Raw genomic sequence first — 26,650 nt, 5'->3', positions numbered from 1 at the left:
CCTATTTGCACGGCTTCCAGATGTTATGAATGAGGACAGGAGACAGACGAGATCCCAAGGGATGGTGTCATCTGGTTGTTGTTGTGGCTGTGTGTTTTTACCACGGGTTGTGTCTCCTGATGTCTAACTCTACAACAGTTGTATTTAGATAAGGGTAATCCTCCCCTGCTCCAATCTGTCTCTTACACGGACATGCTTAGAAATACTCTGTAGTTTATTTTGTGTTAGCTTTTAAAATTGATGTTTTACTGAGCATTAGGAAATTTTGGTACAAAGTGGAATGACTTGATAGTAATAAAATTACAGAAATAAGAGTAATAAAGCTACAGAAGAGAAAGTGTCCACCATATGCCAGAATAGTTTCTTCCAAGTGATTTGTACACGTTCGTGTCCTTATTTCTCATAGCGGTTTGAGAAGTAAATCTTTATACTCCCACTTTTACCTTAGATGGGTTCAGGTTCAGATAAACCCACCAAGGAAGTAGCAGTGTAGACTCAGGAGGAAGATGCTGCTTTAGGCAAATTTGGGGGCCCCTGTGGCTCTTTTGCTGGTCTCACTGCAGCTTTCATCCCTTGATGGCTAACCTTCCACCGTTGGAAGACACCACAGGCCCCATGATAACATGCACCCCTTCCCAGCAACTCAGCTCACCTTGGGGCCAAGGATCCCCCGCCAAGGAGGACAGTGGAGACGCATTGTTGGAATAACTCTTGGCCCCAAAAGCCAGACTCTGACATGGGTCCTAGTTACGTTCCAAGTCATTCTATCCCTTGAGAGTCATTGGACCTTTTCATTTCAGCAGGTATTTTTGGATCAATGTATTTGGATGATGCGGTCATGTCACACACCTGACAGTGCTCAGATCATGCAGTAATCTTCAATTTTTTCAAAACTATTTCAAATATTCCTCAAAGAAGGTCAAAATGCTCTAGAGACATCTGGCCAAATCTTCTCAGTACTGCAGCTGGTTCTGATACGGAAGGCCTTACCCCTGCCTGCATCCTTCCTCACTGTCTGGATAGAACTAAACACACCACAGCAAGTCTCATTTATCTCCCTGGTAGTCCTCAAAGTGTAATCTCGTCTCAGATGTTGTATGGGAGACCATCCTATCTCTAAGTTTAAGTACACATCAGGGATAATTTCATAATTCATCTTCACAGCATCCCTGTGTTCTAAGTGAAACCTCCCAGTTACCCCAGGTCCCACACAACAACAGGACACCCATCTGGTAGATCTGTTAATCTGTGCATGTTTTCCCATTGTTGGGGGCAGAGAATAAAGGGTCCAGTTGCTCTGTCTAATAGGACGTGTGGGACAGTGTCTTACACCCAACGGGAACTGAGCCCTGCCTTGGCTGATAGAAATTGGACTCTGCATTCCAATTCCACACATAAAAATCATGTAAGAAATGAACTTTATAGCTCAAACAAGTCAGACTCCTGCTTAGCCAAATGCCATAGACACCCACGTAAATTTCCAATTTTGGAAGATTTTGCACATCTTTGAAGGTACCACCCTAAAACCATATTGACCCTAGTTTAATTTTTCCTTGTCAATTCAAGGGTTTCATAGTCTGTAGACCTCAGGGCCATCGGTGTGCATCCTTTATGGTTGAAAATCACTCGGGGCAGAGCATTTGGTTATGTGGCTTCCCGCTCATTTGAATTACAAATTGGAGCAGACGTCCTGTGCTCCCCTTTCTTGGTGAGCCACAGCTTTGTCCTGGGAACTGGGTTAATGCTGCTTTCTCTGTGGTGACTCCTGTTCTCTGTCTTTTCCATCATTTTGGATACAACAGTTTTGTGGAAAGAGATCATTCAGCGCAACGGCGGAGTCATCACTGGTGCCTTGAGTGTCAGTTGCCTGGCAAACATCACCGACGGCTTCACCCAGGGACACATCGTCCAAGTGGTGAAGGAGGTGCTGACGGAGCGGAGAATCCGGCAGCAATCTCACAAGCCGCTCACCGCCCTCGAGTTCATCGCGTCTCTCACCAGCATGAGTCCCGTCTACCAAGAGGAAGAAGAGAGCTTTAAGGTAAACACAACGCCTGTCTGGCCAGGTCCTAGCAGCAAACACTTGTCACGTCACCTCCTCCCTCCGATCTCCTGGGTGTCATGCATTTGGACTCTACCATACCCAGTAAAATTTAGAAACTCAAAATTTGGGGGCCACAATATTTTTCTGGCCTTAGCAGTAAAGCACATGTCTTCCAAATTTTAGAAACATTGTGATCCATGGCCTTATAAATGAACAGCCAAATTGCAGAATTGAGTAGCAGCTTCAAAACCATTGGATTTGCGCGCGCGCGCGCGCACACACACACACACACACACACACACACACACACACCCCTCTCTTGGTTCTCACTTGTTTTTACTTCGTAATTCACATAATGGCACAAGTTTGCATAGAGAAAACATTCCCTAAACAGTGGAATTCCAGCCAGTGCTTCTTTTGCTCCATATTTGCCCTGGTACACTTCATCTTCCAGTACACTTGAGATAGGAAATCACAAGAAAATTCGCCAACATTTAGTTTTCCTATTTTTGAACACGCTCTGATATGTTCACAGAACTTTTTAGATCTGGAGGAAACTTTGAGAATTAACTCTTCCATATCCCTCGATATGGGAGGAAAAGAACTAGCCAAGAGTGATGTGCCTTTTCCAGGCACAATCAGTTTTAGAGCCTTCGTCCCCAAGGCCCAGGCCAGCAGGCAACCCCTCCAAATCCTTTTAATAAGAATGAGTACAGTTGTGTTCTCTTTCTGAACCTAAAGGTAGTTTTCTTGGCCAACTGGAAAGAAAAGGGAGGAAAACCGTATCCACGCAATTATATCCACCACCATCTTGGCCATGCAGTCACTGGAAAGAGAGCTGGAATTCCTGTTGAAGCCTCTTGTCTCTGAAAGCCTGCTTGGGATTAGGAAAATTCCCTCTACAACGTGTCACTTTTCCACCAACTCTAGAAACTGTTTCCCCTCTGCTTTGCTGCTGATGCTTCAATGAAGGTTGAAAATAGTCTCAATACTGATCCCCAAAATAATGATCTGCATAAGGGTTAACAAACTTTTTCCAAAAAGGTCCAGATCACAAATATTTTAGGCTTTGAGAGCTACACAGTCTCTGTCACAACTATTAAACTCTGCCTCATGGTGCAAAAGCATCCAGAGAACATAAATGACTCAGTATTACTGAGTTCCAATAAAACTTTATTTGCAAAAACAAGCAGCAGACCAGATTTGTCCCATCAGCCATAGTTTCCTGACCCCTGCTCTAGAAAAACTCAAAAGAAATATTTCCAACTCCAAGCTGGAGCTATTGCCAAGTGTCTGAATCAGTATGCTTGTTAACTATTTAAACTTTGTTAGTATTAATTGCAAATATTCATCCTCTTCAAGCGATATATCCTTTTCAGAACTCCCTAGGTTATTTCTCCTTTCTAAAATAATGTTTCTCCTTATTTTGAGGAAGTAAGCTTAGGTGTTCAAATCTATGCTTTCTCTTAGCTGGGTTTTTAACTTTCCGAAATGATTTCTAGAAGTTTTTCTATCTGTTACAGGTGCTTGAGGTCCAATAACTGGAACCAATCATACTAATCAAAAGAAGGAAATGCTACCATTTTATAACCTGGGATGAGAAAGCATATGCTTCTCACATCCATTCTTGGCACATTTGATCACATTTTTCATTTTTCAGGGAAACGAAATCATTTTACCACCATCACCACTAACCCCATCCCCCACATCCAGATCTTTTTATTTAACATCTTTATTCGAGCATAACTGCTTTATAATGGTATGTTAGTTTCTGCTTTATAGCAAAGTGAATCAGCTATACATATAAATATATCCCCATATCTCCTCCCTCTTGCATCTCCCTCCCACCCTCCCTGTCCCACCCCTCTATGTGGTCACAAAGCACTGAGCTGACCTCCCTGTGCTATGTGGCTATTTCCCACTAGCTATCTATTTTACATTTGTTAGTGTATATATGTCCATGCCACTCTCTCACTTCGTCCCAGCTTACCCTCCCCCCTCCCCGTGTCCTCAAGTCCATTCTCTACGTCTGCATCTTTATTCCTGTCCTGCCCCTAGGTTCTTCAGAACCTATTTTGTTTTGTAGATCCCATATACATGTGTTAACTTACAGTATTTGTTTTTCTCTTTCTGACTTACTTCACTCTGTATGACAGACTCCAGGTCCATCCACCTCACTACAAATAACTCAAATTTGTTTCTTTTTATGGCTGAGTAATATTCTATTGTATATATGTGCTGCATCTTCTTTATCCATTCATCTGTTGATGGACACTTAGGTTGCTTCCACGTCCTGGCTATTGTAAATAGAGCTGCAATGAACATTGTGGTACATGACTCTTTTTGAATTATGGTTTTCTCAGGGTATATGCCCAGTAGTCGGATTGCTGGGTCCTTTAGTACTTCTATTTTTAGTTTTTTAAGGGACCTCCATACAGTTCTCCATAGTGGCTGTATCAATTTACAATCCCACCAACGGTGCAAGAGGGTTCCCTTTTCTCCATACCCTCTCCAGCATTTACTGTTTGTAGATTTTTTGATGATGGCCATTCTGACTGGTGTGAGGTGATACCTCATTGTAGTTTTGATTTACATTTCTCCAGTAATTAGTGATGCTGAGCATCCTTTCATGTGTTTGTTGGCAATCTGTATATCTTCTTTGGAGAAATGTCTATTCAGGTCTTCTGCCCATTTTTGGATTGGGTTGTTTGTTTTTTTGATATTGGGATGCATGAGCTGCTTGTAAATTTTGGAGATTAATCCTTTGTCAGTTGCTTCATTTGCAAATATTTTCTCCCATTCTGAGGGTTGTCTTTTCGTCTTGCTTTTGGTTTCCTTTGCTATGCAACAGCTTTTAAGTTTCATTAGGTCCCATTTGTTTATTTTTGTTTTTATTTCCATTTCTCTAGGAGGTGGGTCAAAAAGGATCTTGCTGTGATTTATGTCATAGTGTGTTCTATGTTTTCCTCTAAGGGTTTTATAGTGTCTGGCCTTACATTTAGGTCTTTAATCCACTTTGAGTTTACTTTTGTGTATGGTGTTATTAGGGAGTGTTCTAATTTCATTCTTTTACATGTAGCTGTCCATTTTTCCCAGAACCACTTATTGAGGAGGGTGTCTTTTCTCCATTGTATATTCTTGCCTCCTTTATCAAAAATAAGGTGACCATACATGCATGGGTTTATCTCTGGGCTTTCTATCCTGTTCCATTGATCTATATTTCTGTTTTTGTGCCAGTACCATACTGTCGTGATTACTGTAGCTTTGTAGTATAGTCTGAAGTCAGGGAGCCTGATTCCTCCAGCTCCGTTTTTCTTTCTCAAGGTTGCTTTGGCTATTCGGGGTCTTTTGTGTTTCCATACAAATTGAGAAAATTTTTGTTCTAGTTCTGTGAAAAATGCCATTGGTACTTTGGTAGGGATTGCATTGAATCTGTAGATTCCTTTGGGTAGTATAGTCATTTTCACAATGTTGATTCTTTCAATCCAAGAACAAGTTATATCTCTCCATGTGTTTGTATCATCTTTAATTTCTTTCATCAGTGTCTTATAGTTTTCTGCATTCAGGTCTTTTGTCTCCTTAGGTAGATTTATTCCTAGGTATTTTATTCTTTATCTTGCAGTGGTAAATGGGAGTGTTTCCTTAATTTCCCTTTCAGAGTTTTCATCATTAGTGTAGAGGAATGCATATATCCTGCTACTCTAACAAATTCATTGATTAGCTCTAGCAGTTTTCTGGTAGCATCTTTAGGATTCTCTATGTATAGTATCATGTCATCTGCAAACTGTGACAGCTTTACTTCTTCCTTTCTGATTTGGATTCCTTTTATTTACTTTTCTTCTCTGATTGCTGTGTCTGAAAACTTCCAAAACTATGTTGAATAAGAGTGGTGAGAGTGGACAACCTTGTCTTGTTCCTGATCTTCGAGGAAATGGTTTCAATTTTTCACCATTGAGAACGATGTTGGCTGTGGGTTTGTCATATATGGACTTTATTATGTTGAGGTAAGTTCCCTCTATGCCTACTTTCTGGAGGGTTTTTATTATAAATGGGTGTTGAATTTTGTCGAAAGTTTTTTGTGCATCTATTGAGATGATCATATGGTTTTTATCTTTCAGCTTGTTAATGTGGTTTATCACAGTGATTTGCATATATTGAAGAATCCTTGTATTCCTGGGATAAACCCCACTTGATCATGGTGTATGATCCTTTTAATGTGCTGTTGGATTCAGTTTGCTAATATTTTGTTGAGGATTTTTGCATCTATGTTCATCAGTGATATTGGCCTGTAGTTTTCTTTCTTTGTGACATCTTTGTCTGGTTTTGGTATCACGGTGATGGTGGCCTCATAGAATGAGTTTGGGAGTGTTCCTCCTTCTGCTGTTTTTTGGATGAGTTTGAGACGAATAGGTGTTAGCTCTTCTCTAAATGTTTGATAGAATTCGCCTGTGAAACCATCTGGTCCTGGGCTTTTGTTTGTTGGAAGATTTTAAATCACAGTTTCAATTTCAGTGCTTGTGATTGGTCTGTTTATATTTTCTATTTCTTTCTGGTTCAGTCTCAGAAGGTTGTGCTTTTCTAAGAATTTGTCCATTTCTTCCAGGTTGTCCATTTTATTGGCATATAGTTGCTTGCAGTAATCTCTCATGATCCTTTGTATTTCTGCAGTGTCAGTTGTTACCTGTCCTTTTTCATTTCTAATTCTATTGATTTGAGTATTCTTCCTTTTTTTCTTGATGAGTCTTGACTAATGGTTTATCAATTTTGTTTATCTTCTCAAAGAACCAGCTTTTAGTTTTATTGATCTTTGCTGTTGTTTCCTTAATTTCTTTTTCATTTATTTCTGATCTGGTCTTTATGATTTCTTTCCTTCTGCTAACTTCACAGGGTTTTAGTTCTTCTTTCTCTAATTGCTTTAGGTGTAAGGTTGGGTTGTTTATTTGAGATGTTTCTTGTTTCTTGAGGTAGGATTGTATTGCTATAAACTTCCCTCTTAGAACTGCTATTGCTGCATCCCATAGGTTTTGGGTCATCGTGTTTTCATTGTCATTTGTCTCAGGTATTTTTTTATTTCCTCTCTGATTTCTTCAGTGATCTCTTGCTTATTTAGTAGCGTATTGTTTAGCCTCCATGTGTTTGTATTTTTTACAGATTTTTTTCCTGTAATTGATGTCTAGCCTCATAGCTTTGTGGTCGGAAAAGATACTTGATACGATTTCAATTTTCTTAAATTTACCAAGGCTTGATTTGTGACCTGTCCTGGAGAATGTTCCATGAGCACTTGCGAAGAAAGTGTATCCTGTTGTTTTCAGATGGAATGTCCTATAAATATCAATTAAGTCCATCTTGTTTAATGAATCATTTAAAGCTTGTGTTTCCTTATTTATTTTCATTTTGGATGATCTGTCAATTGGTGAAAGTGGGGTGTTAAAGTCCCCTACTATGATTGTGTTACTGTTGATTTCCCCTTTTATGTTTGTTAGCATTTGCCTTACGTATTAAGGTGCTCCTATGTTGGGTGCATAAATATTTACAATTGTTATATCTTCTTCTTGATAGATCCCTTGATCATTACGTAGTGTCCTTCTTTGTCTCTTGTAATAGTCTTTATTTTAAAGTCTATTTTGTCTTATATGAGAATTGCCACTCCAGCTTTCTTTTGATTTCCATTTGCATGGAGTATCATTTTCCATCCCCTCACTTTCAGTCTGTATGTGTCCCTAGGTCTGAAGTGGGTCTCTTGTTGACAGCATATGTATGGGTCTTGTTTTTGTATCCATTCAGCCAGTCTTTGTCTTTTGGTGGGAGCATTTAATCCATTTATATTTAAGGTAGTTATCAATATGTATATTCTTATTACTATTTTATTAATTGTTTTGCATTTGTTATTGTAGGTCTTCTTCTCCTGTGTTTCCTGCCAAGAGAAGTTCCTTTAGCATTTGTTGTACAGCTGAATTTGGTGGTGCTGAATTCTCTTAGCTTTTGCTTGTCTGTAAAGGTTTTAATTTCTCCATTGAATCTGAGACTCAATGAGATCCTTGCTGGGTAGAGTAATCTTGGTTGTAGGATTTTCCCTTTCATCACTTTAAATATGTCCTGCCACTCCCTTCTGGCTTGCAGAGTTTCTGCTGACCCCACATCCATTTCTGCTTCCTGTCATATCTCCAGGACTTGGCACAGAGCCTGTCCCACTTAGATGTTCAGTTAACTTGTTTAGCAGCAAATGGATTGAGCAGATGGATAGAAGGAATGAAACTGTCACTCTGCCGAATAATGTGATTCCATGGCTGTAGTTGCTGGTAATCAGGTCTATCATTTTCACCCTGAGAAATTTCATCCAGCTGTGCTTCTGACAATGTGTCAGACTAGGGTCTTTCAGATTCTCCAAACACATGTACCTGCACAATGCACATGATGGAGAAACTATTGAATGATAATGATGTAATAGTTATAATAGTGTTAGCTAATACTTATAACTACTTATGTGCCAGGCACCCTATTAACTCAGTTAGACCACACCATTTACCCTATTTTGCAGATGGGGAAACTGAGTTATAGTGAAGTGTAGTAGGCAGAATATTGGCTCCCCAAAGAGATCTACATCTGGGTCCCTGGAACCTGGGCCTATATTAGGTTAGATGGCAAAGGGGAATTAAGGTTTCAGATGGAATAAGTTTGCTAATCAGCTGACCTTAAGACAGATTACCCTGAATTATCCGTTTGAGTCCAGTGTAATCATAAAAGTTAGAAGAGGGCACAAGAAGAGAAACCAGAGAGATGGTAGTGTGAGGAATCATTGAGGCTCCAGGTAGCACAACACTGCTAGCTCGAAGCTAGAGATGGGGCCACAAGCCAGGATAGCCGGTGGCCTCTGGAAACTCCAAAAGACAAGAGGACAGATTCTCCCCTGGAGCTCCAGAAAGGAGCACAGCCTGCAGACACCTTGATTTTAGTCCCATGAGACCATTTTGGACTTCTGATCTACAGAACTATAAGATAATAAGTGTTTTTTTAAGCCATGTGGTAATTTGCTGCAGCAGCCAAAACAAAACAGACAAACAAAAACCACAAGAGGCAAAATGACTTTTTCCAGGTCACACAGCTTAAAAGGAGTAGAGCTAAAATTCAAATCTCACTCCAAAGCCAATTTTATTGACCATATTCCATACTGTGCCTCAGTAAATTAGGAGTCCAGCACCTTAAGTACTTGGCCACCTCACCTTACGCTGAGAGGTGAGTCAATGCGAAAAGAAGAGTGAGAAAATCCCCAAGTGCCAGAAACAAAGATAAATCTCAAACACAGGGACAACCAGATGCCTGGCATGTAGCATAGAGAGAAATAAATGATAGAAAACAAAGATTAGGAGTTGTAGCAGATAAAATGACAAATCTGCTGCTTCTATGGCTGGATCTTTGATATCCCAATATCACCAAGGAGCATTAGTTTCTAAACACCCTATAAGTCCTGGTTCTGGATGTGGGTTTAGAGAACCACGTGGAAGCAAGTGCAGTACTGCTAGGGAGGTAGGTATAATGAGAGACAGAGACCAAAACAAATCTGAAAATCAAAATTCCAAAACATTTTAGGAAATCTAGTATTATATACACTCTTCAAACAAAAATGATTAAAAGGCAATAGTTTAAACAAAAACATTTAGATTAATATGATTAAGATGTTCAAGAAAATAAATGAAGGCATAACTTCCATTAGAGATGCACACAAAGTTTTGAAACAAAGGCAGGCAGAAATGGAATAAAAACAGATAATTATGAAAAAAATCACAAAAAGAAAGCTTTGAAATGAAAAATAAGGTAACTAACATAAAAAGCCAAAAATTAAAAGAGGTGTGAACTCTTTTCACAACTCTTTCACAGCTCCCCCCAGAAGGTAGCATAGAAAAATAAAAACATAAAACCTATAAACTGCAAGTAAGAACCTTTGAAGACACTGACACCCAACTAATAGCAGTTCTAGAAGAAGAGAAGAAATGTCAGAGCAACAATTATTTGAAGAAATACATGCTGAGAATTTTCCTTAATTAAAGACGTGACTTCTTAGGTTAACAACAAACTCCACATGACCAGCAGAACACATGAAACAGATCTACACCTACATGCATTATTGTGAACCTAAGAAAAAGGCAACAAGCCAGTCTTAAGATACCAGATTACTGCAAAGAAGCAATTGGGAGATCAGACGTCTCCTTGGCAAAAATAGACACCAGAAGAAAGTGAGAGTATATCTGCAAAGTGCTGAGGAAAAATAACTGTCTATCTAAAATTTGTATCCAGCTAAACTAACATCCAAGAGATCGGAAAAAATAAAGATACTTTAAGACACACAAAGACTGAGGTGGTGTCCTACTCACACACTTCAGAGTGCAGTTTGGAAATATCAGATAAAATTGAAGATGCTTATGACCTACAACCAGGAATTCTATTTCTGTGTATATGCCCCAGAGAAGTTTTCTCATTTGTGTATAAGGAGATATAAAAATTGTGAATTTCAACACGGTTCATAATAACAAAATATTGGAAATGACCTATATGTCCGTTAATGGGAGAATTGATAAATAAGTTGGTAGCATAGTCATTTAATGAAATAATATAACCACAGAGCTTGTAAACCAAAGTGTTTCTCAGATTTCAAATAAATGTGAAAGTTGAGAAAAATGTCATCATAGGGCCAGTTGCAATCATTAAGTGTTTTGAGGTATTTTGGCTCCAGTATTTCTGCCATGTTTTTAACAGTATCCCTCAGTCCAGCTGCTGGTAGCCTTGTCTGAGCCATGGGGAGCCATTCACATTACCAAGAAAACCCACACCTTCGGGATAGAGCAAGCTTCCCAGGAAGTCAGGTGACTTAGCTGGGAAGGGTCGTTGGTTAGATCAGGCCAGTGATCCTCCTTAACTGTCAACTCCTTGAGATAGAAGTTTCAAATTGTATAGAAACACAGGTTGGTAAACCCACGTAGAAAGAATTCGTATTGAACATACATTAAATGCCCAACGTTTAATGGCTGCTTGCCCCCTCTGTTCAGTGAGCTTTTCTTTATTTTTAAGGGCATACTAGTGAATTCACATCATTTTGATATTTTCCTGAATGTCTGTTCGATTTCAGGACTGGTATGCCAAGACCCCTATGGGTAAAAAGCGAGCCTTGGCATTAACAGGAGATAACAAAGAAAATGAAAAGGACAAAGGAAAAGAGAAGGAGAAGAAAGGGATAAAGGATAAAAAGAAAAAGTAATGCCTCTCTGAAGAGCCAGGGATGGAGGTGGGCCCGACTCTCTAGGGAGGAGATTGACCATTGCCTGTCTGAAGACCCACACTGATGCCCTACGTTCACCAGCCCTGCCCTCGCTCAGTTAGATTTTTGTAGGCTGACCACCAAGTTAATTGTGCATAACAAGTGTTTCTAGAGCTTGTAATTATTTCTTAACCTATATAAAGTTTGTATATAAGCAAAACTCACTCTTCACACACTCCACAATCTATCCCAGTTGGACACTTCATCTCATCCATACCAGTTGCTAAATTTAAATTTTGATAGTTAGAAAATACTCTAATCTGACAACTAGTAAATTCAGTCAGTCATCGGTACTACTAGCTTTTATCAATAATCTGTATATTATCTTGCACATATTTCAATAAATTAATTCTTCACTCTATTCATATATTCTATACAATGGAATAAAAACTTTTTCTTGGACTGACTCAGTAATTTGGTTGCTGGAGCTAAAAAAGATCTTTTAAATTAACACTTTCAATCTTCTGACTTCGAAGATGGGGAAACTAAGGCCCAGGGTCACACAGCTAATATTTGGAACATTGGGACTAAGTCATTGCCTCTTAATTCCTGGGTTGCTGCTCTTGAGAAGCCCTGGAGCACCGGCAGGCCAATGGCTAGATGAAAACTACGACCCAAAAATGGGGTAAAAATAGGAGAAGAGAAACTCTGAATAAAGAAGTAAGAAATTCTGAGAAAGAAAAAGATTAAAGAATAGAAAGGTGAGGGTCAAAAGATAAATTTCAATTTTGTAGGAATATGAAAGGTTATTTGGTGGCGTATTGTAAGTAACCCGCTTCTAAATTGTGGTGAGAACACATCAAAGGAAGGAGACAAATTGAGGTGAGATAAATTTACTGGAATTTAATTCAAATTAACTATTGAACAGTGTTTGGTTACACCACAGAAAGTTCTACAATCTCCTACTCCATAGATGAAGCTAGATCTCCAGGCTTTCCTGGGATTTTCAGTGGGTTAGCTCCTTAATGCCCAAAACTACTAGTGGTTCCCAGCTGTCTTCTGGCCACCAGGACCTACCCCTCAGCGTGTGTCTCTACAGGACATGAACACAAATTAGGACAGAAGGAGACAGCCCCAGACCCCCATGCTCTGCATGTGCTCTGTACAAACTGGAGAGCCATCCCTCAGAGTCTGTCCTCTTGAACAAACTCCACCTTCCTGGTGCCCCACCGTAGATTTGCCTTCTCATACCAAAGGAACCCCAATTTCTGCAGACTGTCTACCTGCCCTCCCCTTACCCAGCCCAGACTGTGTCTGGCCAAGGCTCAAAGTGGCCTGAGAGGTGGGCGGACTCCCCATCCTAAGCTCAGAGAGCAGTGAAATGTTCGTCTCTCCAGGGTGGTCCGCGGAGACCCTTTCTTTCACATATCACGGGAGCAGACTCTTGGTTTTGACCCAAGATGAGAGCTCCAAGGCTCTAGGGTTTGGTGTTCATTGCAAAATAATAGGATCTGGATTGTAAAGCGATGAAAATCATGATTGTAAAGGAATTAGCGTTATGAAAATGTTAATGGTGGACAACGCCTTTTAACTTGGTCTGACTGTGATATCAAGCACACTTTTCAGAACTCATACAAACCTGTGTAGGTAAAGCTGACTAAACAATTACTAATTAATTTATAAAAAATGAAACAGACCCACAAACATAGGAAACAAACTTATGGTTACCAAAGGGGGAGGTGAGAGGATGTTAGGAGTTTGGGATTAACAGATATATGCTACTATATAAAAAACAGATAATCAGCAAGGACCTATTGTGTAGCACTGTATTCAATATCTTGTAATAACCCATAATGGAAAAGAATATGAAAAAGAATATATATATATATATATACATATGAATCACCTCACTGTTCACCTGAAACTAACACAACATTGTAAATCAAGTATACTTCAATAGAAAATAAAACAATAAAAAAATTTAAATGGCCACATGTGGCTAGAGTGCCTGGCATATAGAACAGTGCAGTTTGGAGTAACTTTGAGTCTTAGAAATTGGTAAAGATCGTCTAAATATCGTCCCTATGGGCTCACCCTCTCATGGCACATTCACACGTGAATGTGATCTCCACTGACCCCTCTGTTTTCTCCCAAACTGTGACTCCCTGCCCTTCCCAGTGCTAGATTTTCACTCTGTTCCGCGTGGCTCCCATCAGCCGGCCCCACCTGGTTACCAAGAACCACTATGTCCTCCCAACCCAGCCAGCTTTGCCCAGCTCACAGGTGCCCTCAGCTCTGCACAGAGTGGGCCCCCTTGTAGGTCGCTGCACACTGCACAAGAGCCTGACAAGCTATGGCCCAGCACTTTACGGTATTTGTACCACGGCCTCCTGCTCTGTGTGTGTGCCAGGGGATAGGGATATTCCTGCACATATAGTCACAAAAATATATTTCACTTTTTTTATACAAATGGTAACATAGCATATATATTGTTCCACCCCCTTGCTCTTTTCACTTAATAATATACCTTGGGTATTGTTTCATATCAGCACACACAGATTGACCTCGTTTTATATTAGCTACGTAACACCCACTTGGTGGATATAGCATAATTCATCTGACCAGTCCACTCTTGGTCAGACATTAAGATTGTGTCCACCCTTTGCTATTCCGTCAGTGCTACAATGAATACCTTTATACAGTCTTCTGTGTGGACATGTACAGGAGAAAGATCTGTAGGATAAATCCCTAAAAAAGAAGCTATGGCAACGGAATGCTATGCATGCAGCCATTAAAAAGGATGAAATAGGGCTTCCCTGGTGGTGCAGTGGTTGGGAGTCCGCCTGCCGATGCAGGGGACACGGGTTCGTGCCCCGGTCTGGGGGGATCCCGCGTGCCGCGGAGCGGCTGGGCCCGTGAGCCGTGGCCGCTGAGCCTGCGCGTCCGGAGCCTGTGCTCCGCAACGGGAGAGGCCACAACAGTGAGAAGCCCGCGTACCGCAAAAAAAAAAAAAAAAAAAAAAAAAAAAAAAGGATGAAATAATGCCATTTACAGCACCATGGATTATTAACTACAGATTATCATACTAAGTGAAGTAAGTCAGAAAGACAAATGTCATAGGATATCACTTATATGTGGAATCTAAAATATGACACAAATGAACTTATCTATGAAACAGAAACAGACTCACAGACATAGAGAAGATGTCCCCACAGGTGCTACTGGGCTCAGAGCTGTGTGTTTAGTGTCTACCCTGAGCGAGTGTTTCGTGAAAACATCCGCTGCCTGATCCTCGAGGGAGGGAGTCGCGGAGACCCCAGGCGCGCAGGAAAGGCTGACACGGACCCCCACGGCTCCCAGCTGCACGCCGAGCAGGAAGGGCAGGAGGGCAGCCCAGGAGAGGCTGCAAGTGCATCCGCGGCAAACCGAGACCAGACTCCCTGCTTTCCAGGTGGGGCCAGAAAGGTTAACAGCCTTCCCAGGGTCACAGAGAGCTGCTCCCCGGCACCAGCCGACCACACACTCGATCGGAGGGGTGGCAGGGAAGCTGAACGCAGGGTGATGTGGGGCCCGTCCTGGGGGCCCCCAGGGAGCCATGTTTGTTTCCTCGTCTGTAAAAGACCTGGGGTGAACCCCATAAGGATCTTTCCAGCTCTGAGTTCCTACTGCCCGTAGGACAGAAGCGTTCCAGAGACGAGGGATCTGTAAGCCTGAATCCGCGACAGTCATCGGGGTCATTTGCGACGAGGACCATGACCAGGTTCGCCCCGCCTCCTAAACAGGTGGGATCCAGCCACATTCTTGAGAAAGCACCCAAAACATCACCGGGCAAAATCCTCTACCTGCAGCTGAATGTTCACCATCACACAGCAAGTGGAGCAAAGCGCCGAGGGTTTTATCCCGAGAGAAGCAGACCCCATGCTGATGAAGAAAGTAAACAGCTGGGGGTCAGAGCTGGCGTGCAGTCACTCCGCACGTGATTCTCTGAGCATCCTGGCTTATTTTATGTCCCAGAGCTACAGCTTTAGGGCTGGAGCCCTATCTGGTCAGAGGTGGCCCTCATCCTGGAGAGCAGGGGCAACTTTCATCTTTGACCATTGGCGTCTGACGACGTCTTACTCAGGCTGCATCAGCACCGCTCAGGTGGCCCCGTGGGGAGTTCAGCTGCTTCTGCATCCTCCAGGCGCCGGCCGGCTCTTGGCACCAGCCGAGCACCTTGCTGGCCCCGCTTCGGGGTCAACTCCATCTCCAACAGCAGCGCCCACCCTGCCCCTCTGTCCTCCTGTCTTGCTTTATGTTGTATTAACCACGCTTTATTTACCACCACCTGACATGGTGGACATCCGTCTGTTTTCCATCCTCCCCCAAGCTGCACTAGAACATACAGTCCACCAGAGGAGCAAAGTGAGAGCCTGGGTGAATCCAGCGAGAAGTCCTCCCTCACCTTTAAGTGGACTCCGAACGCCCAAGAAGCTTCTATTGTGCGAAGCCCCTGAGAGCTTATCGGGGTGGAGGAGAGCAGAGAGGACCAGTGGAAAGGTTTCAGGGGCCAGGCCTGCAACAGTGTACACATCAGGTCTATTACCTTGGTCACTATGCAATCACACGGCCACACTCAAGAGCAGGAGAGGGGGAGAAATATAGGAAAGCTGTATGCCCAGCCTCTACCACAAATGGAAACATGAAAAATTACCTCCAGTTTTTAAATTGTGGACTCAGGTGTATGCATTCAAGAACGTTTGCTACTTCCAAGCAAAAACGCTAAAGATAAATGAATATTCCCTTCTGGACAATCCCATTAATATTTGCTCTCTGACTACCTGAAATTGCCTTTAGAGAGTCGTTCTTCTGAAAGAAAACTTTCCAATAACCTTTGATCAAAATGTGAATATCCATAAGAGAGGATGTGCATTTGTGTTTTTATTGAGTTATGACACAAGTAGAACAAAGGCACAGTCCAGGATACGAAGGGGAGGTGTTGTCAGCCCCTTAGAAACCCACTTGCATAGATGTACATTGACAGATGAATGGATAAAGATGTGGTATTATATACAGTGGAATATTACTGTTATAAAAAGAAGGAAATAATGCCATTTGCAGCAACATGGATGGACCTAGAGATTGTCATACTAATTGAAGTAAGCCAGACAGAGAAAGACAAATATCATATGATACCGCTTACATGTGGAATCTTAAAAAAAAAAAAAAAGACACAAATGAACTTATTTACAAAACAGAAAGAGACTCAGACATAGAAAATAAACTGATGGTTACCAAAGGGGAAAGGGGTGGAGAGGGATAAATTAAGAGTTTGGGATTAACATATACACACAACTATATATAAAAGAGATAAACAACAAGGACCTGCTGTATAGCACAGGGAATTCTACTCGATATTTTGTAATAACCTATAAGGGAAAAGAATCTGAAACAGAATATATATAAAAATAACTGAACTATATATATATGTATATAAATAACTGAATCACTGTACTGTACAGCTGAAACTAACATGATACTGCAGATCAACTATACTTCAATAAAAAATAAATAAAGAAATATTTTTTTAAAAAGAAGCCCACTTGCAGCGCTTCTGCACTGGGTGTGGTGCACACGGGCCACTTCCAATGCCATCCACCCTGTGAGATGTGGTGCTTTTCCCACCAGCCAGACTCCCGTGTTTATGGGGCTCAGCAGTGGGGAGGTCTCATTGGGTGGTACCCTAGCGGGGCTGGGCCTGAACAGAAGCTGAGGCCACCCAGAAACCTCAGTCTCCCCCGGGCACACGCGGGGCTGCCGTGCTCGGAGCCCAGACTTACACCCAGTCCTGGGGGCACCCACAGCTCACTGAACACAGCGTGTCACACCCAGGTGACCATCGTGCTTGACTCAAACAGCCAGAGCAAGGATGACATCCTCCCTCCTGAAAGACGATTTTACTCCAAGTGGAAACATTGATTCTGCCTCAGCAACTTTCCCAATTTGCGAGAATTCTACAACTGACAGATGAGCTGATGGGGAACGTTACCTTTATATAAAAGAGTGAGCCAGAGACTTCAGAGCGTTCTCAAAGGTAAATTTAATTACATCTTCCCCAACAAGACATCCAAAATACCCTCGCTTAGCTTTTGTGTGTGTACTTACACCAAGCACAATGCCCACGTCCTGTGACATTAGTATTTCTCTTTACATCATTGAAAATAGGAGTCCTTTGGAACTGGTTGGAGCAAATTATAATGCCCCTAGCCAGGGCCTTTTGTTACTCAGCTTTTCAAAGGGGGTGCCTGCCTGGCCCTCTGAAAGCTGTCGGACCACTGGAGTTCATTTGAGAACCCTCTACCCCAAGTTGGTCTTGCAAATTATTTCTGCCCTATGCAGAGAGTCTTTTTACTTTCCTCATGGCACCAAGTGACTTTGAATCTTGCATAATACATACTCACACATACACAGGGAAGAGATTATTGTGTTGCCAGGATTAAATAATGCTTATGATAATGAGCTGACACGATCTGGAATGACAGAGGTTTTGTGTTTGTCCCTGGAGCACGGTGGTGCTGTGTCCAGTGAGGGAAGAGCTACAGGGCTGGCTGCACCTACAGACCGGCCTGTGCCAACCTTCAAATGCTCCAAATATGGATTGGGGCTACCTTTGACCTTGGTGAAACCCATTCCTGCCTTCTCTCCTGGTCCTGGGAAGGGGAAGAATGATAGGTCAGCTAACACTAAGATGACAACCAGACCACACCAGATTCTACTGTTACCTCGTGAGCTTGGTTTCCAAGGCTGGGCAGCAAGGGGCACTCCACCCAAGATCCTCGGCTCTGTGAGGAAGGTGAACCCAGCTTCCCTCCAATATGGAATCAAACTGGGACAGTCACCCATGCATGGATGGCAGCAGGGAACTCACTGCCCCTGCAGAGACTGGCATCGCTTCTCCAGTGGCCAAGGACACCCAGTGCTCTCTGTGCAAATCCAGCACAGACTAAGCAGTCACTTGGCTCAAGGCCTTTGTCCTTGACGAGAATGGAAACTTCTCCTGTTCCTCAAGGAGCACATTGAGAGTTTGATGAAGAGCTGGACCAGCCAGGCACTTGCCCAGGGTTCCAGCTGAAAGGGACACCAGAACAACACTGGGACCACAGTGCCCTCAAGTGGAGATGTGTAAGCACCGCTCTTGGTCGGTTCCAGGTTGGGAACAAGCTCTGTTACAACCAGGGCACATCGGGAATCTTATTCTAAATGTAAAGTTGGCGGCAAGTCATTTTATGAATAAGTATCTTTGTTTACTAATAGAATATAAGCTATTCTACCATCTCCAGTAAGTAAATGTACAGCTATTTAAAGAATGCCCATTTTTTGTCTGCTTGGGGGGGTCTCCACACCTCTGCTTGTCCCTGACATCTCATCCATTCTGCATACGCTCGCAGGGAATGTCCATCACAGGGCTGTCCCTTCCTTGGGACCATGCAACAGTTGGGGGATGGACAAGTACATGTCGAAAGGGAGGAAAGAGTGACCATGAGTGAGAAGAGACACTTAGTGAAACGGCAATTCCTTTAGTCCTATTTTGTGCAAGGCACAGGCATCTACCAACCTCGCGATGAAGGTGGTTCTCAAGTGTGAGCTGACTGAGCGCTGCATGGACTTGGACTTGAGGTGGATCCTGGCCGCCGGGGGAAACTTGGAGCACAGAGTTGCTGTGGCCTCAGCTGACTGTGCCTGGTCCTGTGGTCCCAGCCAAGCCCTCGCCTGTCTGATAGGAAACAGTACAGGTAAGATTCTGGAGTCCTCCTTGTGTGTTTCACCTGGTCATCAGTCACTAGCTTCTTCTATTGGATCATTCTCACTGACCAGGGTCTGCCGGGGAAGACCATGCCTTTGCCTTAAAAGATGGATCCTGAAGACTGCTGCCTGCCGCCCACCCTGCAGCTGAAGGACATGTTCTTTATCTCAGCAGTATTAGCATCAGCTGACCACAGCTGACCATCTGGGCCATAACAGTCATGCCACAACAAATGTCATCTCACACAGAACTTTGTTCAGTGCCTCATCTATTTCTGCTTGATAGATTCTCAAAAGTGGCCCAGCTGGGTCAAAGTTTCATCTACACAAAAAGCAGAAAGTAGAGGGGGGTGAAAATCCTAGACTACAGGGCCGTGGCCTCCTGCCAGCCCTCCAGGGGTGAGGTCCCAGCCTGGGCCATGGACACCCCCAGCAGAGGACCCCTGTCAACCATTTCTGTCACCATAGAAACTGGCCAAAGGCGGATGTGAGCACGGTTGGGAGAGCCAGCCCTCGTTGGAGACATCCCCTGAATCATTCGCGTCTGTAGATGCCTTCAGAGGGGACCCAGCGCCGCCATGGTTCCATCCTCTCTGGGCTCACTTGCCAACGGGAAAGCAGGCGGGCCGTGACACCTGTGCTGCCGTGTGTTGAAAAGATCCAGCGCCTCCTGCCACACCAGACACAAAGGGAAAGAGAAAGGGGCAAGGAAGCCATTGTCAGGAAAGGGTTGAAATAAACTCCAAATACCTTGAGAGCAAGAGCAGGGAAAGTGCTTCCATCAGATTCCCATTCTCTGCACTCACTGGCGGATGGACATCTCCGGAAAGCGGCTCCCTAGAAGATTGCCGCCAGGAGCTGGGCGTGTGTGCACACCTTAACCCTGCTTGTGATGGTCGCAGAGGATAGCGCTGCTGCCCGTGCTAAGGGGGAGTGCTGGCAAACATCTGAACTTGCATCAGAATGAGGCAATGGGTGGGGGTGGGGGGAAATGGGGAGCTGCTAATCAATGGATGTAAATGTCAGTGAAGCAACATGGATAAGCTCTAGAGATGTGGTGCACAGCCTTGTAACTATGGTCAACAAGACTATATTGTGTGCTTTAAAAAGGCAGGTCTCATATTAAGTGTTCTTTCAAAAATGAAACAAACTGTTTTCAAAAATGAAGTGATGGGGAGAGGAGCTTCAGACTACAAGGGAGAGGAAGTCACCATCTTGACACTGCACTTAAAAATATGCTCTAAAAGAGCATTTTAGCAGGAGTCCCTCAAAAAGAAATGGAGCATGCGGTACAGGGCAGCTGGCTCAAGGGGCAGAGACGTGCATTAACCAGCATCTACCTGCACCCCCTCCTACCTCCTGGGAGGTGCTTTACCCTGCCACGTGCTCTTATGACTGGTGACCTCAGGATGCAGAGGAGATGCTTGAGACGAGTGCTCTACAGGGGCTATGCCCACACTAGACACAGAAGAAACAAATCTTTAGCATAGAGAATCCAGAAATGGATGAATCCATCTAAATGTCTCCCCTTGAGTCCAAACACACTAAGGGACTGTCCTGCTTCAAGTGGGCAGCCCTGCATGCACAAGGTGGGGAGAGGACAAGACCCACCTTTGAGGACAAACAGCTCTGATGGTCAAGTGCAGACTCCACTGCAAGCTCACTCCCCCATCCCCCTTAAAGATGCCCCCACTTTGTCACAGGGGTATGAGTTGTAATGGTGGAGAAAATGGAGTGCAGGATGGGAAGGGTTATGCAGTGAGGAAGGGGATGTAACTTGTTTTCACTTCTCTGATAATTTACACACAGAGTAATAGTAGTGAGTTAAAGCTGCGAAGAAGTGTGATATTAACCAGACAGGCTTAATAGTCAAATGGATTTGGACGAAATGCAAGAGTAGAAAACTTGGCATCTGCTCTTTCTTCTCTCCTTATCAGAATTGCGGATTCGACAAGCCGTGCCCAAAACTAAATAAATCTGTTTGCCCAGTATTTTCTGTTTGCCTTGGCCAATTACATTAGAATACGACTACAAAACACCATCGCTGCCATATCCAGATGCACATACACACACACACACACACACACACACACACACACACACATCTCAGCTGACGTATATAATTGGGAAATGTTAGCTCCTAATGACTTCCATTGACGGTGGAGGGAAGAGCTAAGGTCCTTTGAACAGAATGCATTTTTCAAAGCCTTCCTCCCTGTTGCCTTGGTGAATCCCAGTGGAATGGAGATTGTTTTGGTGATAAGAGGAAGCCAAACCAGGAGAATGGAGGAGATGGTGTATTGGGGCCAATAAAACTTCCTTGAAAGTTGGTTTCTTGGAGACAAGTTGGGGACACCACGGTGGTTTCACCCAGCTGTCCCACTGGCATTATTAGGTCAATAAACTCTCCTAAGTTTCTATGAGCCAAATGGCCTCTCTCTCTGCACATTACCCCCTAGCCCAGGCCCCGACTTCCATGAAGGGGAGGGAAGCTGCTGTCACGTGGCCACCTCTAGGATGCCTTAGGGCATCTGCAGGTCAATAAAATGTCCTCAGACCCTGCCTGCCAGACCCCATCTGTGCCTGAGTCCCTGGGATTGTAGTGAGAATACAGCTTGTAAGATGGGGAGAAGGTCCACTGTACAAAACAGATGCCTTTTAACTAGGAAGACCCCCCGGGGTGGAAGGTAAGAAGGAGGGGACCAGTGGTGGGTCATCAAGTGGGCCTGAAAGGAAAATGCATGAAAGATCCAGGGTGATCTCCAAGAACCTGCCTGGGTACCAGGCAGGCTCCTGGCAGAATCTCAGGGCAGGTGCTGTCTGTGGATTTTCACCAGCAGCTCAGGGTTCCTTCCGTGGCTGCACTGCTGCATCCCTGAGCAGCCCCTCTTCATGTTGGATGTACACTTGAATCTCCCAAGGAGCTTGTTAACATGCAGCAAGCTCCTTATCCGTGGGTCAGGATTGGGGTCCAAGAGTCTGCATTTCTGACAAGCTCTCGGATGACACCGATGCAGCTGGTGCCTGAAAACTTCATTAGGAATAGAGCATCTTGGGCTCCACCCCAGACCTAGGGAATCAGAATCTGCAGTTTGTCACATCCCCAGGTGACTCAAATGCACATGAATTTTCAGCAGTTTTGTTCTAGATGCTACTTACACACTGGAAGTCAGGACGAAGGCAAGTCAGAGAAAACTGTGCGTGAGCACTCATGTTTGGTACACTTGAAATGAGCCAACCAAGGGACCGTATGCAGCCACCACCCTTGAGTCTCTGCCGTCAGGGAGCAAATCCATCACACGTGCAGATGCCACCAGACTGAACACTCCAGACAAGCATGGGCAGTTCATTAGGCGGGACTCGTGTTGTACACTTTGTCCCCAGGGGCCCCTAAAGTCACCCATTCGTGTGGCCATTTGGCCATTTGTCTCATGTCAATAATGCCCACAATTCTCTCTGATTTTCAAAAGGTAAGAAACCAATGGTTTTTGTTAAAATGCAGATGTGCCAAAACGTGTTAACACAAAGTTCCAGGAATTATAGTCCTTACAGGTCCAAGTCATGTGTGCTTATGTGAAAATTCAATGAAGTCACTAAAACACAAGTGGAAAATACTTTGGGAGCCTTTGACTTTAGGCCTGGCAGGAAGCAAAGCATTGTTTGCATAAAGGAATAGACATAGAAAAGCATTTCAAAAGTCTTCCCTCTGATAGAAAAACCCTAAGTATTATCAGCAAAAGGAACTTCCTTAAATTAGTAAGAAATGAAAGTCCATCTATGCTTTATCCAAAGGAACCAAAAAAAAAAAAAGTGAGAATAAAGAACACAGAACAGGGAAGAAGACGCCGGTACAAGCTCAGTTTTGTCATCAATGGGTGTGTACAGACCTTTGGCAAAACTCGATCTGCCCAAACCTCAGTTTCTTTGTCCCTAAAACTGGTCATCTGACTAGTCCACAGCTTATTCTCAGGTCTAAGAATCTAAATTTTCAGAAGTTATGACTTTACATTTTGCTGCTTTTCTGTGGCTCTCAACGTAGACATACAAATGCATTTAAAATATCTTTCTAAAAATAGGGAACTGAAAAGACAGCCCACAGAATGTAAGAAAATATTTGTATTTGGGTTTTTTCAGTTGGGGTTTATTATCCAAAAAAGCTGCTATGAATATTTGTGTACAGGTTTTTGTGTGAACACAAGTTTTCATTTCTCTGGAATAAATTCCCAGGAGTGAAATTTCTGGGTCTCTGAAAATCACGCGTTTGGTTTTATAAGAAATTGTCCAACTGTTTTCCAGAGTGGCAGCACCATGTTACATTCTCAGCAGCAATGGATGAGGGATCCAGTTTCTCTGCATCCTGGTCAGCATTTGGTGTTGTCACTCTTTTTTATTTCAGCCATTCTGATAGGTGTGTAGAGATATCTGACTGTCTTTTTTTTTTTTTAACTTGCATTTCCCTGACGGCTACTCAGGCCGAACATTTTTTGTGTGTGCTTATTTGCCATCTGGATCTCCTCTTCAATATCTCTTCATGTCTTTTGCCCACTTTCCCTCCTTTTAACTAAATTTGATTAACTACAAAACTCAGTGCTGCTCTTAGAGGAATAGGAAGCATACATCCCTGACCAAAAAATGTGGGGAGATGAGCATCCTCAAATATTCACGGGAAGACCTGCAGAACAGCCATAAAAATCAGGTGAATTTATTAAACAATCATTGTTGGGAAGAGCATCCAAGGGCAAGTTCTTCTTTTGTGGGAGGTTGACTGATTCACTTTCCCTGTTTATGTGTGAATCCCCAGGTGGAAACGTGATTACCCGGTACCATCTTTTGCAACTCATTCTAGGGGTGATTTAGCAGCCTTGGTGGGTGGGTGTGCTCATTGGCCAGGTAGCAAAGGACCCCAAAGGTTGCAATGAACTGGATCGAGGACGACCCCTCAGCCCGGGGCTCGCGGCTCTCCACTCCCAGGCAGCATCTCCTCCCCGCACAATTCCCCGAGGCAGCTTTCCTGTCGGTCAAACACGTCTCCCTGCTTCCCTCCTTGTCTTCTTATCCCAGATGCCCAGTCCTTGACTTCTCTTTCCTGCCATCATTCGCTCCCTGGATAATATCCCAGCGAAAGGTCCCAAGTATCCTCCAAATGCCGATGACTCCCAAGTTCCTATCTCTTGCCTGGCTCTGTTTCTCAGACCAAAGATGGCGGATGTATCTCCAACTGCCCACTCAACGCCCTCCTTGGGTATATAATGGACAACTGAAACTTAGGTCCAAAATCGAACTCTGGCTTCCCCCCAAAACCTGTTTCTCCCCAAGTCTCCCCCAGCTCAATGCCTGGACACGCCATTCTCTAATTGCTCAGCCTGCAAAACTCTCTATTCATCCTCGACTCCGGTTCCTCCCACTGGCCCATCTGTTCCATCAGGAAATCCTGACTCTTCCATCTTCAAAATGTACCCAGAGTCCAACTTCCCCTCATCTCGTCCATGGCTACCGCCCTGGTCCAAGCCATCCGTGCTCACCTGAATTGTTGTGATAACCTTCTAGGTGTCTCCCCGGCCCTACCCTTGTCCCCTGCAGCCCTCCCTGAGCACAGCAACTAAGGAAGGTGAGTCATCCTCGGCTTCAATAACTTTCCATTTCCCCGAGCAGAGATTCAGCATCCTTACAATGACCGTTAAGTCCTTCCGTGACTTAGCCCCCCATCGCGCTCGGTCTCACTCCAGCCCGGTGACAACCTGGCTGTTCCCAGACACACCTTGCCTGTTCCTTGCTCGGGGACTTTGCACCTGCTGTTCTGTTGGCCTGGAAAGCTCTCTGCTCCGATATCTGCATGACTCTCTCCCTCCCTTCCCGCAGTGTTCTCTCACCCTTGCCTTTGACACAGTGCACTAAAAATATTTCTAGATTTGTAACTAGTTGTGTAGTTGTCTTGTCAACCATCGTATGAAGCCTAGAGAGGAGGGATTATGTGGTTTTCCTGTCTCGACTTTCCAACGTCTTACAGTGTCAGGGAACAGAGAAGGCGTTGAGCGCAGACTTGTTAAATGTGATGACTCTCGTCTTCCCAGGCACACATTCCTTGCCCCCAGTGATAGTGTCGGCTGGCTGCTAGGACAGGCGAGGTGATGCGATTATCAGTGCATGATGGATTAGCCCCATGGCCCATCGGTCTGAGGGGACATGACATCTCTGCAGAACCACACCTTCTCAAACACCCAGGCTGCTCTTACATGTCTGTTTGTAAACAGCATCCCCTCCTTTCTGTGTTCCTTCTTTTGATTCCTCCCAGCTTTCCCCCTGGGACAGTGTGAACCACCCACAGAGGTTCCATGGTGGTACTCATTTCCCTGCACAGCTGGAAGTGGACACCCACCTCCTTGAGTGTCCTAGATGACCTTGGGTGGTGCCTGGAAATTCTTCTTGGTGACATTGGACTTCTCATTTACGCTATACATGGAGACCCCTGAACCCTTCCAGACTCTGCTCCAGCGGGACCCTGCAGGCTAAAGACCTGGGGAGGGCTGAGGCAGCCAGACTAAGAACCAATCACTGCCTGAGAACGCAGTCCACATCCAGGAACGGCAAGCTCCCAGAGAAGGCCCAAATCGGCCAGGATGGCAAATGGCGAGCACCCTTTGAAGATAGGATATGGGGGAATGGCCGCAGGCCCTCGGAACTGTTGAGTAGAAACTACAGATCGTTCTGATTGTTGACTTGTGGTTACTTCCCCTCCCCTCTCCTCCCCTCTCACCACCAACGGAGAGGGAGCTTCAAGCCAGAATACATTTGAATGGCAAAATAATTTATGCTTAATTAGGGTGCTGGATTTAAAATTAGAAGTTTCGATGCAGAATCACATGGATTGTTTAATCGCATTGGTTTGTCACTCATTAGCCACTCTTCTTAGATGTCTGTGACCCTGGAGCCTTCTCCCTATTCCTAGGCACCCCCTTTCTTCTCTATAAACTATAGCGAATTAATCTTCCTAAAATGCCACCCTGGTCATTTCATAAGCTGCCTCCAAAAAAGTCAAAGAGTTGGGCATCCATGGCATTTGAGACCTTGCATGCGGACCGTGTCCCCTCCCCATGGCATCACCTCCACTCCTGCTGGCCGGGTCTACACAGCTGGCGGTCCCTCCGTGTACCTTTGCTCACTTTCTTCTCTACATCTGGGAGGGAACCTTTTTACCTAACAAAATTCTGCCCATTCCTTAAGACTCAATTCAAAAACCACCTGCCCATGGCTTCTCTGGTGACTACAGCAAGAAGCCTTCCCCCCACCACCGCCGCGGTGGCGGGATAAGGAACTTGATCTCCCCCTGCAAAAAGCTTTGTGGGCTTATTCCGTTGCTTTGTGCCACCTTGTTATATAAAGAAAACTGCCATCAATTAGGTAATGTGGCTTTCCTACAGTAAACATATGAGAGCTGTTCCTCTATCCTTGAAATACCAAAATGTCATCAGAATATGTTCAGGTATGTTTCTATCTTTGCAAAGAATCTCTTGAAGGATACTTTAAAGACAATTTTTAAGGGTGCTTAAAGGGAGTTTTGATTTGGAGAGAAGACA

The 26,650-nt window shown here is 43.9% G+C and overlaps 1 protein-coding gene across 3 annotated transcripts in view; it reads left to right on the top strand.

Moving 5' to 3' along the window:
* IQCA1 (IQ motif containing with AAA domain 1) overlaps positions 1–11,561 on the top strand; it is a 171,929-nt gene extending 160,368 nt beyond the window's left edge. The window contains exons 18-20 of one of the 3 annotated variants that reach the window (XM_067027215.1): positions 1,803–2,041; positions 5,930–6,048; positions 7,939–10,527. In XM_067027215.1, the coding sequence (XP_066883316.1) occupies positions 1,803–2,041; positions 5,930–6,048; positions 7,939–8,023 (443 nt within the window). In that variant the 3' untranslated portion in view covers positions 8,024–10,527. Of the gene's footprint in view, positions 1–1,802; positions 2,042–5,929; positions 6,049–7,938; positions 10,528–11,165 lie in introns of those variants that run through there. The other 2 variants (XM_059053485.2, XM_067027217.1) reach the window with 2 other exon arrangements.
* Positions 11,562–26,650: the final 15,089 nt, after the last annotated feature.

The sequence above is a fragment of the Kogia breviceps genome, chromosome 2 (assembly GCF_026419965.1).
Source record: "Kogia breviceps isolate mKogBre1 chromosome 2, mKogBre1 haplotype 1, whole genome shotgun sequence".
NCBI classification, from domain to species: Eukaryota; Metazoa; Chordata; class Mammalia; order Artiodactyla; family Physeteridae; genus Kogia; species Kogia breviceps.
Note: the sequence above shows the minus strand (reverse complement) of the source record. Positions and strands in the feature narration are given on the sequence as shown.